Here is a 12300-nt window from a genome sequence, read left to right on the forward strand (position 1 = left end):
TATATTAATAGGCAAACTGACATTTTGATAAATTTTCGTTTTGTGCAAAACTGTATGTAGAAATATGGCGACACCGGGCTGGAGCAGACTACAAACTGAAATTTTGAATTTATACCGACAAAGACACATTTTAAAAAGACACCTTTCTACGTTACGCACACAGATAACCAAAAAATCAATCAGTTTAGAAAGAACCAGAACAGATAGCTGTCATTTGTGTATGGTAAGACGCGATCTATTTGTCGACCTTGAAGAAACCTGCATGTTTCGTAACTTATTTCATAAGACTTTTGAACATAGTTTTTATATATGTTTTTTTCCAGGAAAGAATCGCCAATTTGCGTGGTTTTCAATTAATTTTGTAGTTTTTAATCACAGGGGTTGGTGTCTGTGATTTGACAGACAGGGACCACTCTAAGGTAATGGCTAATGCTAACATAACAGGTCAATTCCCCCTATTATTTAATTAAAAGTAGTGTTTTGGTAATTCCGCCCTTCTGGTAAACCCGCCCACTCCCATTTACTACTATTAAATTGTCACTTCCGTGAATATTTCGTCTGCTATTTTATTCATAGGAACTGTACTTATCATCATGATCATCACTGTATGTCAAATTTTAAAGAAAAATCCTTTATTACAAAAATATCTAGTGATAAATATAATACAGTTCCATAAGCTAACGATAATCATATTTTTGCTTACAAAACTCGTTTCTAACTTGAAATTTGTTTTTTTTTCAATTGTCTGGAATCCCTTTATCAGGTTGGGCTCAAGTCAGGAAAAGTGGGGTATTCCCCGTTTTCAGGGACCATCCCAGTTTTCTGGTGTTAAAAAACCCCAGTTTACAGGGACTTCCTTTTTCTATTTCAATTCATGGCATGAAATTTACAAAAGCGCATGTTTTAACTGTATCAGTAGTATTTGTAAATACTTTAAGTATCTCAGGAACAACAAAACATGAATAAGTGAAGCCTTGTTTTTTCTAGAACTCAAAAACATACAAATCTTTTGTTTAGGAATCAGTTGATCAAGCTGCATGCTCCAGGTGTAAATGATCATAACTGAATTATGTTCACTTCTATTGAAATTTTCTATTCATTGAATTTAAATGCCTAAGTGATTAACTTATCTTTTTGTCTTCTCATAATTGATGATCAAGGTATGAATTGGTGAACAAAGGAATTGTTTTGTTGTGAGTTGAGCATCAAATAAGACTTGAAATTAGCTTGATTTTTGAACTTATAAAAACACTTGCTATCATATAACATTGTTATCACATGTAGAAGGTGCGCTTTTGTAGATTTCATACCATAAATTGAGAAGGAAAAAAGAAGTCCCTGTTTACTGGGGTTTTTTAACACCAGAAAACTGGGGTGTTCCCTGAAAACAGGGAATACCCCAGTTTTCCTGACTTGAGCCCAACCTGTTTATACGTGGTCTATTAATAGATCACCTTTTCCTCATGTTCCTTTCATAAATATGTGATAAACTGGCCCTCCATACATATTTACTGCACATGGGCGGATTTATCGGACAAACACATTTCTGATAAAAACACAGATGACCCACTTGTTTTGTTGATTTTAAAATTTATTTCAGATATTTGTTGGGAAATGAGATAAACTACTCTAAATTGATTTGTCAGTGTATAGATTTATATTAAATTTGATACAATTTGTATGTAATTAAGCAGAAATACATACAATCAAAGCCTTATGTGGGCGGATTTACCGGACTGCATCATATGCATTACCACATTTCCCGATAACTCCCAAAAACTCAAGAAGAACCTGAGAACCAATAGGCAGTCAGAGATATAACTCTCTAGGGTTATTACAGAAAATAACTTGCGTGTGTTATTACAGATACATGTATTACACGAAAACTTTATTTTAGATAGAATAATACTGCTTTTATAGATATCAAAGATTATAATTTTGAGATATATGTAATTTTTACTCAATAAAAGTACTATTTAACTTCAGGAATTTGATTTGTGTGTCTTGTATGCAAGTTCATTGAAGAACAGTCAAAACAAGGATTTCCCTAATTTTGGATGTACAAATTACACAAAATCTTTAGCATGACATCATTCTTCAAAAAGAATTCATCAAATTAAATTATGTCATGAACATGATGAATTTGTTCTGACACAAAATGTTATATTATTATGGTATATGATTATTGGTTTTATGAGTTTGACAAAGCATACCTAAAAGTCTTAGGTGCATATATAGCCGTAGAAAAATACCTGTGATTCAAAAATAGGTAATAAAATAATGTATATAATACAGTAATATAGAATAGTAAAGGGATACATTAATTTTTTTATGGTAATAAGTACATGTACCTATTTTCAATCAGTTATGGCTGACTAGAAATTCAGGTGGCAGCTGTTATTGAGAGTAGAAAGATACAATTTTGGAGATTTTTTTTCAAATCACAGCTGAAATATTCTAGTGTTTTCTTCATGCATAAAACAGATTGGGAATAATAATCATTATCATAAATATGCTTCAGTTATCTCAACTGTGTTTTTGTTTCCAGAAACCTTTAACTTATAGTCAGACAGTACCATTAAGATACAATAGTGCAGTGATAGCCAGTCATAATACCAACCCTTTTAGTCTGGTAGAGACAGAGGTGTCAACTTTATGTGATAAAATTAAACAAGTAAGTTCAATTTTGACTTCCACCAATAAAACACAGATAGAGTTGAATTTGGGTAGGGTCACTTTAACAATTATTAAGTTATGCCCCTTTATAAATTGAAAGATTGCAAAATTTTTAGTTTCCATTCCGTAACTTAAGTTTGCCCCAAACAAACATTATGAAACCTATACACAATATTCATTACCACAAAACTAAGATCAAGTACAAATTTTTTGTTTCCGCTTTATACTTTACATGTAGTTTGCAATGTTATGAAACTTATACACAATGCTTATTACTACATAATACAGATTAAGTACGAAATTTGGTGGTGACACTTTTACCATTCTTGAGTTATGTCTCTTTATAAACATAAGAATTGCTGAATTTTTTAGTTTGTCTCAACCAAATGTTGTAAAACTTATACACAACAGTTTTAGAGTTATGCGTGTTTACAAATAGAAAAATTGCTGAATTTTTAGTTTCTGTTCTCTACTTAAGTTAGCCTCAACCAAATGTTATGAGACTTACACACAATGCTTATTACCACAAAACTCAGATCAAGTTCAAATTTGGGTAGTGTCACTTTTACCGTTCTTCAGTTATGTTCCTTTATAACTATATGATATGCAAGCGGGGGCATCATCTGTGTCCACATGTGGACACTATCCACATTTATTTTCAAAGTGTCTTCCCTAGGTACATTTTTTGTACCATGTATTTTCTAATGGAACAGCCCTAAGCACGATCTGTACTGTTATTTTTGCAAATCAGCACTAAATTATTTTGTGCAACCAGGAATACATAATCTCATGTCAGTAAGGATCAGTTAATTACAAATTTGTTCAAATAAGATTTTTTTATTTTATTTTTGTTATTTTTTGTAGCTGAAATCATAAGGTTTGAGAAGTTTAAATGCAAATCAAATCACTAAAATTAGTTGATGAATTTGTCTTGCAGAAGTTTGTATCAGAAAAAGATGAATTAAAAGACATAGCAGATTATTATTTCGATGGGAAAGGCAAATTTTTCAGACCAATGGTTGCCTTATTAATGGCCAAAGCTGTTAATTTTCATAATACCTCAGAGGACAGGTAATATATCAATAGTATCATTGCAGCATGAATATTATATATTATACCCCAAAAAAAAGAATCATGTACATGATGTATCGTTGTTTGAAACATTAAAAAAATTGCTATTTATCGGTGTGCATATACAAAATTTTGGACAATAACTGAACTTTTACTGGACTAGCAGCATGCTTGAAAGATTATGGGCTAGAATGGTTAGAGACAAATGTTTTATTTATCTCTAATTTAAAATAAAAAGCTATTTTTTTGTGATCTACTGCTATGATTTACCAAAGATTACCTTAAATGATTTCAGTATATGGTCATCACAAGAAGAAATAGCTATGATTGCGGAAATAATACACACAGCAAGTCTTATCCACGATGATGTTATTGATGGTTCCAACACACGAAGAGGAAAACCTACAGTTGACAGTGTATGGGGCCAAAAAAAGGTTTGTATTTATTCTTCTCATCACAGAAAAACACCTCTTTAAATACTAGGACATAAAAAATATGTCAAAAGAACATTGCTATCACTGCTGTTCTTACTTTATCAGGCTTTAGTTGAAGAATGAAAAATCCCAAACCTGACTGTTAAATTCCACCTTTAATTTTATCTTACACTCATTACCTGTAAATTATAGGCGGTCATAAAAATTACAAATAAAAAAGATTATTGTAAAAGATTTAATTTAATTCAGTTCAAAGCTTTATTTAGAGTCGGTACATATATATAACATACAAACATAAGCAAACATATTAAGCTCATTAGAGCTTTTAAAACCAACATAGATACTACACATAAAAACACATTACACACATAAGACAATGCACTGAACAATATAGATAAAAAATATACATTTTAAAAACAAAACATATGTCCATAGATAAATAAAAACAAAACATATGTCCATAGATAAATAAAAACAAAACATATGTCCATAGATAAATAAAAACAAAACATATGTCCATAGATAAATGTATCATTGATTGATGGTCTTTGTTGGATGAACTAAGCTATGGTGGAAATGAGTGCTGTAAGTGGATGGATTTTATAGATAGACCACATGAATTTATTTAAACTCCTAGAATTTCATCCCAGCCTGTGCACTTTGTCAGAATTATTTTTTAGCCTGGAAATTGTGTTCATAATCTTTTCTGAATATATATGTTTAAATTATTTTTGAATCACCTGTTATAACTAAAAAAAGGATGGAACCTGATTCTAAATGATTTTTTTTTGGCCTGATAATATATATATATATATTGTTCTAAGAATAAACAAAATAATTGATAAACATGGAGGGCTTTATATAATGATAAGTTTTCTGTATGATAGATATATTCAAAGTGAAAAATATGTCTAATAGGAAAACAAGGATATGAGGTTTTCATCCAAAATCAGTACATGCACAGCATATACATCTATTTCATCTGTGTTTTAACAGAGCTGTAAAATATTGACGTTAAATTTACCAAAGTATCAGTTTTGATATAAGCAATTGTGCAAAAGAGGGAACGAATAGAATTTTAACCATAATATTTACTGCCAAACCTAAATAGTTGCATAAATGGAAACACTGATCACACATACATTGTGTATTTCCTTCTTTTTTTTTAGGCAATTTTAGCAGGAGATTACTTATTATCTGTATCATCCGTGGCATTAGCTAGACTTGGAAATACTGAAGTAGTAGAAGTTTTATCTCAGGTTATAGAAGATCTAGTCAGGGGTAAGGAACTAGAAAAAACAGTTTGTTCTGTAAAAGACTTTCATGAAAGAATTAATGAAGTCAATTAGGGGGATTCAAATAATTTGTGAATATTTTGAATTTTTTTCATCGTTATAAATCATCATAGGGATAACAACAAGCAACAGAAATGTACTCTTGTTTTCATTTTCCTGTGCAGGTTTGAAATATATAAAGCTTTTATTATTACATTAAGTTTTTTCAAAGTAATTGTTGCATCTGATTTCTGGATAGTTACTTTTTATTGTTTTTTTTTTAATTTTTTTTTATTTTTGGGGGCTGGAGTTGAGTCTATCAATTATTTTGTGTAATGATTAGATTCTTAAGTAACAATGATTATTGAAACGGTAAGCTTAAGATGGTGTTAGCTTTTAAATTAATACCAATTATATAAATAACCAGTATGCTATGGGTATTTTACAGGTGAATTCATGCAGTTAGGCTCAAAAGAAAATGAAAATGACAGATTTAATCACTACCTCAAAAAAACTTTTAAGAAGACAGCCAGTCTACTAGCTAACAGTTGTAAAGCTGTAAGTTAACTGTGACTACTTGTCAGTCTCATATTTAGTAATCAGAAAGTAATAAAACAGTTCTTATGATTTTTTATGCCCCACCTAGGGGCATTATGTTTTTCGGTCTGTGCGTCCGTTCATCCGTCTGTTCGTCCGTCCGTCTGTCCCTCTTCAGGTTAAAGTTTTTGGTCAAGGTATTTTTTAATGGAGTTAAAGTCCAATCAACTTGAAACTTGGTACACATGTTCCCTATGATATGATCTTTCTAATTTTAATGCTAAATTAGAGTTTTGACTCCAATTTCACGGTCCACTGAACATAGAAAATGACAGTGCGAGTGGGGCATCCGTGTACTATGGCCACATTCTTGTTATACAGTGAATTAAGGGCTTTCCAAAATTTATTTGGATGCACCAATAACACCAATATAAATTATCATGGATATGTCAGTACTTCAAAAATGAAAAATAACCTGAATATTGCTACATATAGTTTCTCCTGCTGTTGCAAGTGAGTTTCTCCACTGAAGATTTTTTAATTTTTAACATCAGAGCTTTAGCATTAACATTTACTTCATGATGTTTACACATGAGTGAACAGTCTTTATTGAGCTAAACCTCATGACTGGAATGGACAATGATGAAGATGTTGCCAAAAAAATATATTTATAATTTGACATCATAATGAATTCTGCTACACACAGCACCAGTAATTATTGGTTTGTCGCTTCAGGCCATATTACCCACATTGTTATATCACCTGGCTAAGTATGTCATACAGCATAAATGAATATTCAGCATGCATTTACATAAAACTTGTTGGATGATGGACAAAAAACTACTCATCTGAAGAAGTATAGAACACTATATAGTTGAAATTTAATGTGTAGTGGAAAGTTGATGTTACAAAAGCAGTACTAGTGATGCAACTAAATGCGGACCTGTGGGACCTGGGGGGCAGAATTTTAGAGGGTCCGGCAAATGACGTCTTTGTGTCACACCCAATGACCGGCAAATATTTTTACTGTTTGGGGCCGTCAAAATTAGTTCTTGTAACCTTGGCTTCCAAATTAATAATGTAGTTGAAAGGCATTGAAAACCGAAAGTTCTAATGACACATTTATTGCTGGTAATAGGTAAACGTGCTGATGTAAACATATTTCGATCTTCTTTGCGTTTATCCAATTAGCATAAGTCATGTGACCATAATTATTTTTGTATTTCTCGGGATTTATTATTACATATAGCAATGAAAACGAAAGTAAATTTCCGGTAAAAATATTGAGTAGAAGCATGTTTTCAGCTTCTTTTTGATAGCTGAGGGATAATTCTGATGATTACAAGACTCAGCAAGTGTTATCAGACGCGTTCATTGGACGCACGGTTCATGCAATGGCACGTCCAGACAGAAAACCATGCGTCAATGGCGCGAATAAGTTGCCATAACAAGAACATTGTTAGTATAAAAAAACGTGTTTCGTCTCCATATGACACATCAGTGGTGCATGAACAGTTGGAATAATAGATGGCCAAATCAATTATGTAGTTGAAAAACACTGAAAACCAAAAGTTCTATTAAGGGACAACTAATGTCGTAATGACCAGATTTAAGTAAATTATAAAATTAAACAAAAACAAGTATTATTTTAGTTTTCTAAGAGTGTTTTTTTCTTCCTTTTAGTTAATGTATGAACATATTTATTCGTTTTGACATACAAATGTAGTTTGCCACTGTCTTTGTTTTTGATCTAATTGTTCTTATGCCAATTATTGGCATAAGAACAATTAGATTATCTTGTGTCAAAGTACTCCTGTGAGGAATAACTCTTGGGTCATCATTTATGTATTAATATATTGAATAAACTACAATGTTTATGAATATGAATCACAGATTACAATAATATATAACAAAATAAAAATTAATTATTCAAAAGCGTCTCATTTTATTTTTGAGTGAAAATATAGGTCTGGCAAAAATTTGATGGGTCTGGCTAAACTTACTACCCTGTAGGCCCCAATGTCTGACAGAAAAAAAAACTGTTTGCATCTCTGCAAAACTAAAAACTAAAAATTAAAGGGCATTCCTTCTTACATTTATTTGTGGAATAGCCTTTTACTTAAAAACATCATTACACACAAATTGATTCAGATTAAAATCATTTATTTTTTGTGATCTTTCATGGTGAATGCTGATGGTCTTGGGTGAATGACTAAAAAATGCAAGGTTGTAAATCATGGTTTTATCACTTAAACAATTCGCAATCACTCCCTTTCAAAGTGATTCACTCAACTTAAGCATGAGTGATCTATAAGCTGAATCACCTTGAGTGCACTGTATATATTGTCGATTGAAAATTATTTTTATATGAAATTAAGTATAATGTTTTTATTTATTAACAGTTCCAGTTACATTTTGTTACTTTCTATTTTTCAGGTCTCTATTTTAGGAAATTCTAATGAAGACATATCAGAATTAGCTTTTGAGTATGGAAAAAATGTTGGTATAGCTTTCCAGGTATGATTTAAATAAAACCTCTAGCTTTTGTATTGCTAATCAATAAATTTTATATTATTTATAATTAAGTTTGTGCTTAAGCTTTTCCCAGTTTTTACCACTTAATTTGACTTTCTTTTTTTGACATTTCTTTGGAGTTTATTGTACGTGAGTGTATTTCTATTTTCACTACTTATCACTATGTTAGATTCAGCTACCCAGTGACTCTTCATCTATTGACACACTAAAATCACTCTTGCATTTTGGTGTCAGAAATTTTCTTGTATAGCATCAAAATTTGACAGAATATCTCTCATTAGTTTTATTAATGGCATAGAAATAGCCATACATTATTATATATGAACAAAGGATAATGATTCCAGTGCATTTGATCCATATTTCTAAAATAAACTTCATGGGGTAAAACCGTATGTCCGAGAACAAAATTTTCACAATAAATTCCATAAATTTTTGAAAAGCACCAAATTAAAAAAAAACTTAAGGATGGGTAAGGGTTGTAGTTGTTACTGGCAAATACAGATCCAATGTTGAAGTTTGGACACATGTCACTAGTAAGTGAATGTAGCCCATAGTTTTACCCATGTCCATCATTCTGAATTCAAATAGTTTCGAGAACCTTTTTCTTTATGACTACAGATATTGATTTGATTTTTGGTACTTAAGTGTATCTTAGTGGTTTACAGATAAAATTCACATTTCATCCCTGCTTTGACCCTTGGACTCTTTAAATGAAGATTAATGTATGAAAGGAATTAATTATATTTTGTTGCTACATGTACCAACATTTAAGACGGCTCTTATCTCTTTCCCTTAGCAATATTATCCTTTGGATTCATTTATATTTTGTTATGGCTGTTCTGATTTATTCAACAGGCTTGTGATGCTATCAAAAGTTTTATAATTTCATAGCCTATCCAGATTGGAATAAATAGCGATTAGATGAATTAATTTATGTTATATTTTTGTTACAGTTAATAGATGATTTATTAGACTTTACATCATGTGAAGAAGTAATGGGTAAACCCACTGCTGCTGATCTCCGATTAGGGCTGGCAACTGCTCCAGTATTATTCGCTGCTCAGGATTACCCAGAACTCAATCCAATGATCATGAGAAGATTTAATGAAGAAGGAGATATAGAAAGGGCGAGGCAACTTGTAGCTAAGGTTATTTTTGTATAATATTTATATTTTAAGCAGAAAAAAAATGAGTTTAAAACAGTACAAAATATTTTCCTAAAGGATGTTAGTTACACAGTAGTGTTAATATATGAATGTAAGATATATATTTTCACTGCACAAGTTCAATATTACTGCAATAACCTTTATTAGGTTTGCTTAAGACCAAAAGCTTGGGAAGTGGTGTACATGTAGTATTGGGGAATCAAAACTGCACCTTAAGCTCAAAGGACCTAAACAAACTAGCTGAGGCAGTTGTAACTATATTAAACAGGTATACATGTACTTGCAACTAGCCTACATGAGTCTGGGACTCACAATATTTGGTTGGGTCTCACCAAATTTTTTTGAATTTTATATTCTTACAATGGTGGATCTCATCAGAAATTTACCAAAAAATGTCCTCTGAACTCATTGAAATAAATTGTAACAAGTATTTTTTATTTTAGTTCAAATACATGATAAACTCAAATTTAAATCAGAATTTGATAATTCCATTCTATTCTATAAGCCTATACACAAGATGGCAAACTTGAATTGCCCCAGATTCTGGAAAAGTTTTGAATATATTTAACAGAGAGGAACTTCCCAAAATGACAACAACAAAAAATATTAAAAAATTAAAAAAGATTAAACCCAAGACAACCACTGAAAAGTTTTTGGACTTGGAACAAACAATTGAAAAAGATCAACCCTCCCCTACTGATACCGGATTCCAAGTGTTTATAACGATACATATGCACTTGGCTAAGACTCAGCAGGATTTTATTGACAATTATTTGTTTATTGTAGAGTGATGGTGTAACACAGACCAGAATGTTAGCCGAGGAGCATAGTAAAGAAGCAATTAGACAAATTAGGTCATTAAAACAATCTATACCTAGGGATTCATTAGAACAATTAGCTGTTTTATTACTACAGAGGCAAAAATAGATCTTCTAGGATTTAGTAATTTTTTTTAAAAGCAATCAATTGTCATATTTTTTATGCCAGGGGCATTGAAATGAAGGTTTAAGTCAAGAGTGTCTATTCCTAAATTTTTGCAACATTTAAATATATTATTTATATGAAATTTTATATTTTCATAATAACTTGTATCAAATTCAATATACTGGCATGTCTGCTAAAATCCTATTACAGCACATTGACTTGAGTGTGTAGGTAAAGGTAGTATCTTTTCTAGCTTGCTTGCTAGCTGAACCATGAAATCATTATTAGCTAAGATACTACCTTCTTTTGGGCGGAGTCAATAGTTAAGCAGGGAACCAATCAAAAGTAGGAACAGTATATAAATATTGTGAAACCATGCAGTTTTACAAGTTAGTTCAAAAATATGTTTTCAGATTGTAGGTGTGTTTGATTTGTCAATATCATTTCAATCAATTACCTCTGTACATTTATAACTGGATTGTTTTACACGTGTAATTCATTATAACATTATGATTTAATTGATTTAAAAAATCACTTTTCATATCCTTATCATATATGTTTATATATATAATAAGGATATCATTATCTTTGATTTTGATGTGTATTTTTTTGGGGGGGGGGGGGGGGGGGGGGAGAGTGCTACAGAAGGTGTAAAAATAAACTTAGTTGGGACAAATCTTTGAGATGTTCCTCTCACCATGCTTTTGTAAAAATGGTATTGTAATGCTTTGATTAAAATGAAATTGACAAATCAAATACACCTACAACATACTTGTGAATAAGCTGATAATTGACACTATATTTAAGATCAAGATTGAAAACATCTTTCTAAACTGGTTTCACAATGTTTATGCACTGTCCTTATAATTACTTTTGATTGGTTCTCTCCTTTACTATAATAATTGACTCCGCCCAAAGGAAGGTGGTACCTTAACTAATAATGATTTCATGGTTCAGCTAGTAAGCAAGCTTACCATAGAGACTACCTTCACCTACACACTCAAGTCATTGTGTTGTAAATAGGAAATTCCTCTTGTGGTAATTTGTTTAAGGTGGGTCTCCTTGGGGTCTAAGCGTGATGCGGGATTGGCCGTTTTTTTGTAAGCATGACATGTGAAAGTCATATTATTGTGCGTGAAAACAGGAAACGAAGTCGAGCGGGACACATGAAATTACAAGCGTTATGATTACAATGATAAGCGGGATACAGGAATCTGACAAAACAATAAGCGAGATCCCCTTTAAGGATAAGGCTTGCCATTCATTGAACCAATTTTGCATGCTTTCTAAGTTTTTTAAGGTTTAAAAATTCTTTTATTCAGTAATCCAATTCTTTAAATGAATTATTAAAAAAAATAATTACATGCAAATTTACAACAATTTAACCCTTTTTACTAAATGATTAGTTAATATAAAGTAAAATAATAGCGAAAGGGGGACATAACTGTTTTATATAGAGTTCTTTTATGCAAATGAAAATAAAACTTTTATTCAGAAGGCTTTCCAAGATAGATGGTAGATTTTCAAAATTTTTATCATGTGAATGGAAATGCTCTCCTATACCTAGAATATTTTCATCTATGCATTTCATTATTTATCCTCATATTTTTATAATTTTTTATCTGACAATGAACTTTATATATACATTTGGACGGTTATTTCTGAATTTTCAATTATCTGAAT

The 12300-nt window shown here is 31.2% G+C and overlaps 1 protein-coding gene across 1 annotated transcript; it reads left to right on the forward strand.

The window, feature by feature from the left end:
- The first annotated feature begins 55 nt into the window (after nt 1–55).
- Nucleotides 56–11241, forward strand: LOC127703788 (all trans-polyprenyl-diphosphate synthase PDSS1-like). The gene is made up of 9 exons (XM_052207871.1): nt 56–223; nt 2549–2674; nt 3614–3747; nt 4043–4181; nt 5351–5462; nt 5904–6013; nt 8429–8509; nt 9481–9675; nt 10480–11241. The coding sequence occupies exons 1-9, from the start codon at nt 65–67 to the stop codon at nt 10618–10620; spliced, it is 1197 nt and encodes a 398-aa protein (XP_052063831.1). The 5' UTR covers nt 56–64; the 3' UTR covers nt 10621–11241.
- Nucleotides 11242–12300: the final 1059 nt, after the last annotated feature.

Source organism: Mytilus californianus, unplaced genomic scaffold (genome assembly GCF_021869535.1).
Source record: "Mytilus californianus isolate M0D057914Y unplaced genomic scaffold, xbMytCali1.0.p SCAF_50, whole genome shotgun sequence".
Classification (NCBI taxonomy): domain Eukaryota; kingdom Metazoa; phylum Mollusca; class Bivalvia; order Mytilida; family Mytilidae; genus Mytilus; species Mytilus californianus.

Bases quoted from the DNA above. Each gene is read 5' to 3' on its own strand.
- LOC127703788 (XM_052207871.1), top strand. From the start codon at position 65: ATGGCGACACCGGGCTGGAGCAGACTACAAACTGAAATTTTGAATTTA. The intron at 3,748-4,042 runs GTAATATATCAA...AAATGATTTCAG, and splicing joins CATAATACCTCAGAGGACAG to TATATGGTCATCACAAGAAG. The intron at 8,510-9,480 runs GTATGATTTAAA...TTTTTGTTACAG, and splicing joins ATGTTGGTATAGCTTTCCAG to TTAATAGATGATTTATTAGA.